The 6,755-nt window shown below is 42.6% G+C and overlaps 1 protein-coding gene across 1 annotated transcript; it reads right to left on the bottom strand.

The window, feature by feature from the left end:
- Positions 1 to 410: 410 nt before the first annotated feature.
- Positions 411 to 4,638, bottom strand: LOC103378912 (ephrin-B2-like). Its single transcript, XM_025055681.1, has 5 exons — positions 3,870 to 4,638; positions 3,262 to 3,545; positions 2,027 to 2,119; positions 1,518 to 1,634; positions 411 to 872 (listed from the first exon to the last, which is right to left on the bottom strand). The coding sequence occupies exons 1-5, from the start codon at positions 4,049 to 4,051 to the stop codon at positions 499 to 501; spliced, it is 1,050 nt and encodes a 349-aa protein (XP_024911449.1). The 5' UTR covers positions 4,052 to 4,638; the 3' UTR covers positions 411 to 498.
- Positions 4,639 to 6,755: the final 2,117 nt, after the last annotated feature.

Here is a 6,755-nt window from a genome sequence, read left to right as displayed (position 1 = left end):
GTTTTTAACCGTTCTCATGTTTATACATTTTCATTAGGGCTGTTGTTAATTACGTTAATTAACAAGAGCCCTAATGAAAATGGTTGAATTCACAATTGTCGTGATTAATCTACAGCTGCAGATTTTATCATTTTATATTTAGACAGTCTTAGTTTTTTTAAAATGCTGTTTCTAATTGTGATTCCAAAAGTTAACGGTTTTGAGCTGTTTCTAATTGTGATTCCAAAAGTTGAGACAATGAGACACTGTCCTTATTGTGTCACCGTTTTTCATGTTCTACCTCTTTAATAAGAGGCAGTAATTATTATTAATAGGTAGTAATAATTTTAATATGTGGTCCAATAACCAGCAGTGTATATATATATATATATATATATATATATATGTATTTATACATACGTATATATGTATCTAAAGTAGAGCTGCAGTCTGTAGAGTGTGTTGATCAAAGTACTCACTCTGACAGAATACCAGTTACATGATTGGTGTTCTGCAACATTATACTCTGTAGTACAAATTGGGGGGCGTAGATGTGGGCGTGACCTCCTGAACTATGAACACAGGTGCCGCATAATCGCCGCTCACGCGTTTGTAGTGATGACACACCATGCTGTCAGAGCGCTGCAGGGGAAACACCAGGTCGCTGCGGTCCGAGCCGTCGTTGTCGCTGCTGATGCTGTCCCGCTTTGGCACAGTGCTCAGAGACACGGAGGCAGTGTGCTGGCCCACTGGGACACAGCGTTGGCGTCGGTGCCTCCACAGCCAGACAAAAGCTGTTACCATGATGAAAACCACGACCACACAGCCAGAGAACATCCACGTGAACCAGAGTTTTCTTCCAGAGCCACCGCTGGGGGTTGTCTTTGGTGCCTCTGAGCCCACGTCCACGACAGGGAAACAGGAGACAGGCAGTGGGACAAGACAGGAGACAGGAAGATGAAAGAGTGAATCAGCAGAGAAATTTGTGACTCAGTTGGAGCAGGCTGATCAGTACAGCATGTGGTGGAATGAAAAAGTCCTTTTGTCAAGGCTACTCGCTGGAGAACATGCGTGACCGAAGAGTAAAACATCTATTAGAAAATACCCAGAATTCCAACATCAGTCCATGGAAATATGGATGTAAAAAATCATCTTCATGTAAGTTGGTTCCTCAAGTGGAATTTTTAGTAAGTTGATTGTTGGATCAGTCACATATAAAAACCTCATGTTACTATTATTTTTGTTTCATCAACGTACAGTACAGTACAGAGACGTTTCCGTCTTATATCTCTACCCCAGGCTCACACCATCGAGGAACTCATTCTTTCTACAGTACAATCAGCCAGAGCCTCATGTCCCTCATCTTCCTGTACCACAGACTGGACACACCAAGGAGCCACAACACCTGCAGATGTTCAACCAGAACTCGCCTGTTGGGCAGTTCAGAGCCAAGAAACCCCAAAAATGACGTGTGATGTGTAGCAGACCAGAAACTAAAACATTCATCAAAAATGGTCAAATATTTATATATTTTGTACCACTTTGGTCTTTTAACTCCTGACCCTTCACACTGCTGTCCCTGTCCTTGGTCTTCCCTCTTCTGGGTGGGTACCTGGTGGGCGACTCCTGCAGTGTTGAGGCTGTCTCCGAAGAGTCTGCGAAATGAAGCAGTGACGTTAGTAAAGATAAAAACAAAACTTTTTCAACATTCTTCAACATTCGTTTTGGCATAAACACAAAGTCTAGTGATTCTTTGTGTCTTTCCTTTTGAACAGATTTTAGTTTGACAGTTACTCTGGTAAAAAGAAAACCAAAGAAAAAAGTATTTTTTACTAGAACACAGAGGCTTCTGCACTGTCTGCAGACGTTCAATGATATATGTATATGTATATATGTATATACTGTATGTGTGTACGTATATATATTTGTTGCGGCTGTTGTTTCAATGCGGCTCATTAGTTTTCCAATCTGCTGCTGTTTTTTTGCTCTGCTTCATTAATTTGTTGGAAAGATCACACACACACAGATGAAATAACGGAGTAAATACTTTGGCCGACTCTCAGCACCAGCTTCATGGATTTGCTCCGACACACTCCTCCGTCAGTGTTGTGCAGACCCGGCAGAGAACCTGTAGAGGTGGCTGGAATACAGAGGAAGAGAGGAAGGCATCACTGGTAAAGATCGGCATTTACTCTTGTACAATGGCATTGTACAATATGTACAATATGTACAATATATATTGTGTCTCTTGTACAATGGCATTGTACAATATGGGGCTATATTCACAATATCAACTGTAGATGGCAGTCTAGACTTCTTTGCAAAGTTGCTGTTGCTGTAAAAGTGAAACAATTTCTAGTTCTAATCTAAACTCCAAACTAGATCTGGAACCTCAAAATAAACACCCTCTCAATGGAGACCTGCGAAGTGTCCCCACAAGACGACGTGTCCCAGCGACACTGGTACCTATTCATAGAAATGTCCTCACAAGTACAGCCAAACACATACACACACTTGTTAGCAGCATTTAGGTCAGTAACACCATCCTAGCATCAACAGACCATGAGAGCCAAAAGCCCTGTGTGATCTGGGGCGTGTAAGCCCTGGTCATCAGAGTGGCCTGTCAGAGTGTGGCGCTGTGGATGAGTCTTGATTGTCGGACTTGCTCTTTATCTCATGCATCACTTGCTGCTGAGTTGCTCACTTCAATCGCCGCAGTCCAACAACCGGGACACATTTCTTTGACTTTCAGGAAAACTGACAAACTTGGCTGAGTGAAGCAACAACGAGGGCGGCGTCTGACAGCCGGGTTTACAACAAATCAATCTGTTCTGTCTGATTTACGATGTTCGTATAGCGTTGTGCTACAGTTTAAGGAGGGTGTCCCCAAAAATCAAAGTGTCCCACAACAAAAGCACTTTTCCAAAACACTGTCCACCTGAATATAGCTACACCAACAAAGCTGTGTTGTTTTGAAGGAAACCGCCAAGGTTCTGATCAACCAGGGCAGGGTGCAGGTTCCTCGGCCACAGGGAGGTGGCACCACCTGACGTGTTTCAGGAGGTACCACCTCAGGTGCAATCTGCCAGACCGGGTACCACCTCAGGTGCAATCTGCCAGACGGGGCGATTCTGTAATCCCTCGAAAAACAAAAATAGGAAAGGGACTGAAGTGATCTGCGACAACACAGCGCCACCTATGGTGCAAATATGTCAAACAACCTGGACTAATGTTCTGGTGTAGTTCACTGTTGTCATGACGTCTGGACTCTTACAGACTTACAGGTGACGTAGTAGTCCTTCCCCTTGAAAAACTCGAAACCCCAAAGGTTGGGGCTGAACTCCTGGAACTTGAAGGTGAACTTGACGTCGCGGTGCGGCTTATCACAGCTCAGCAGGGGCGTGTCTATCTTGTCAATGATGCAGCGCTCCATCTGGCTGAGGGACACCAGGTGAACTCTGTAGAACTCCTCTTTACCCCCTGAGGACACGTCTGATCTGGGACACACAATGTCCATCTTGTCTCCAATCTGAGGATACAGGACCAGACCCTGACCTGGAGAAAATCTGAGCAGAGGAGAATAAACCTATGGTTAGAAATCAGTTCAAAAGTGCGATTTAAATCTCTTGAGGAGTTGAATCTCAAAGATTAAAACCATGCCTTTACCCAGTAGGGGGGGGGGGTGATGGGGAGGGGGAGATACAACCATGAACTACAGGACCATGAACAAAATGTATTTGTTTCCAGAGACTACTTGACTTTACTGTACATTCTTTTTTCAAAGCAGGAGTAAAGTGACGGTAGCCAACCACTGGACTAGTCGAGTTATTTAGTTAACTGGTTAGTTATCTTCAACTGAACGTCTCAAAGCACAGAGCTGAAGGACCTACCGTGAACTGGAGCTGCTCCACAGGATGGGCTCCAGAGTGGCCGGGCGGCCGCGGTGAGCCATGACCAGCAGCAGCATCACAGCAGCGCAGCACCGCAAACGTCTCCCCATCACAGGCAACTGAAGGAGGAGGCTCAGAATGACAAAGCCTGTGTCCCGCGGGCCCCTCCAGGAGTGGGCCATGTGGGTGCACGCATGCCTGAGTGAGACCCAGTCTCTCGGCTCCTGCAGCTTCTCCACTCACGGGACTCACCCAACATCATACCAACAGCACTGGAAGACTGGAGAGGGTGAGGACAGTTTAGACGTCAGCTGACTGAGTGGTCCGCCCATCCAGATCAGTGCAGTGTGTGTGTGTGTGTGTGTGTGTGTGTGTGAGAGAGAAAGAGAGAGAGAGGGAGAGAGGGGGGGAGTGAATTTTTTTGGTTTATACTTGTGGAAAAACGTGTGAGGGATTTGAGGTGTGTGTAAGATGTTGGTGTAGCTATACTCATGTGGACAATGTTTTAGAAAAGTGCTATTATTGTGGGACACTTTGTCTTTTGGGGACATGTAGAATATTCAGGTGTATGAATTTGTTTGGTATTGGAATTAGATTTGGAGCCAGATATGAGTTGGAGTAAGGATTAGGACTAGGCATATACTTGTAATAGTTCAGTGTACGTGAGCTGGGAATGTGTTCTGTCAATATGAAGACAAATCTTTGCATGTGTTTTCCTAGTGTACTTTTAGATGCGTGGACATTTTCTTTAAGAGCGTTGTTGCAGTTTAATCTTGGAGGTTCAAGGGTGTACTTTTAGATGCGTGGACATTTTGGACTGTTGCAGTTTAATCTTGGAGGTTCAACCTTTGTGCTGATTTTAATCCATTAAAATAATCGGACGGCATCAGTAGTATTTTGCTAAATACTAAATGATTGGTAGGATTTCTTTTTGCTTGTTTCACTACATCAGACTCACATTTATTATTTTGCAATGTAGGGTGATGCCATGTACTGCAACTGTATTAATTAACACAGTAATTGGAAAAAAGTTTTCCTTTTGGACTGAACGTGTTTTGTTCTGCAGCTGCTGCAGGTGAATCATTTCACGGCACCATCAGTTTTTAATGCTTTTCAAAGTTTGGTTCTTGTTTTTTTTTAAGGCATTTAAATGACACACCATCAAGGAGATCACAAAATGGTCAAAAAACAAAATGTAAAAAAAAGACATTTCATTTAAAATGCTTTTATTAGGTTTCAGGAGGAATACAGTGTCCATTACAGATTTATGGTCTTCATAAAGCAGTGGGGTCCCTGGCAGCAGGAGTTTGTGGATTTCCGTCCATGAGAGCTCTCAGAGTGAAGCTAATGCTAACATGTTAGGTGTTTGGTCGAACACAACCCCTATCACAATTAGCATTAACCTCAACCTGAGACTGGACTTGGCGTCGGTCTGATCCATTCAGTACTCACCGTCCTGCAGCCGTTACAACTGCTGATGATTTTCATTTTTTGGGGGGTGGGGGGAGGTGATAAATGCATGCTCACATGGGTAACGGTATACTCACGACAAACAGGTTTTTGGATCACACCTCTTATATGCGAAATCAGTCACCATCCTCAAACAGGCACCCCTCCTGGCACTGTGCCGAGCTCCACTTCAGAGTAGCTGAGATGTGGCCCATGGTCTGGAGGACAGTTGTCTCTACATCTAGATAGATAGAAAGTTGTACTTTAATAATCCCAGAAGGTGGCAGTGTCACAACAGCAGGAGTTAAACCTCAAAGACAAAGGAACAAATGAGTTTTAAACAGCGAAATATATATAGAAATACTTAGAGTAGATACAGCTGTCAGCAAGTATTCAGAAGAAGAACTTTATCTTATCTATATCTTATTTTATTTTAACTTTTGTTGAACTAAATTCTAAATAATTTTACTAATTTTACAAATTAAAATGCTTTGTTTTCAATTTGACGGTGGAAGTTTGAAGAGAGTAAACGTGAACGTCCGATTTGTGAGTCCGGTTTAGAATCTGTGTGTAGCAGTGCCGTTGGTGTAGGTACCGACCTGTCTCCGAGCTGACAGCTTCCTCTTTCATCAACGCTCACTCTCCCCCTCGTTCTTCAGCGTCTCGCTCTCCTCTGTCAAACTCTCCTCTCCCGGCCCCTGTCGTGCACATAGTCAAGTGTGCAAAGGTGGCATTGAGGCCTTTTATAGCCTTGGTGACTCATTTAAGAAAAAAACCCCAAGAACAGAAACAAGGCCAAAAAGTTCAAAATATTCAGGCAACAAATATAAGACGTTTGTAATACATGTAAATTCAACCTACGGGAGAGAAAAAAAAAAGATAATGTCAAACGGCAAGTACGAATTAAAGTTTTGAAGGGAGATTTGTGGGAAATTCAACGTCACTTCAAAGTAATTCAGTCATCGTCTGACACAGAATTTTGAGGATTATTAGTCAGATTATATACAAGGTCAAATGAGCAGTGCTTGAGAATTCTTGAGTTGAGTTTGACATTTTTTCTATACTTTCTATTACTTCATAGTAAACAAAGAAGGAAAGAATGGAAATCCATGTAAAGGATTTCAACATTTAGAAGATATTATTCTCCACTTCAGCCACTGTAATGTGTTTCAAACCATTAACTATTTAATACGATAGGCAGAATTTTCAATTCAAATTAATTTTGGTTCAGGACAAAATCAATAATAAATAAACAGGTGGAAATAGAACACTTAAATAGATTGTCATCTGTTTATCCCTATTTGCTCTATTTCACAGATTAGTACAAACACAACTGTTATATTATATCAAACTAGAAGTTGTTTTTTTTTTTGTCTCTGAACCCCGTCATCGTGACTGTACCAGGACTATTGTAGCTAACGTTAGCTCTGGTGTCTG

Source organism: Cynoglossus semilaevis, chromosome 5 (genome assembly GCF_000523025.1).
Source record: "Cynoglossus semilaevis isolate Cse_v1.0 chromosome 5, Cse_v1.0, whole genome shotgun sequence".
Taxonomy (NCBI): Eukaryota; Metazoa; Chordata; class Actinopteri; order Pleuronectiformes; family Cynoglossidae; genus Cynoglossus; species Cynoglossus semilaevis.
This window is presented reverse-complemented; position numbering and strand designations above follow the sequence as displayed.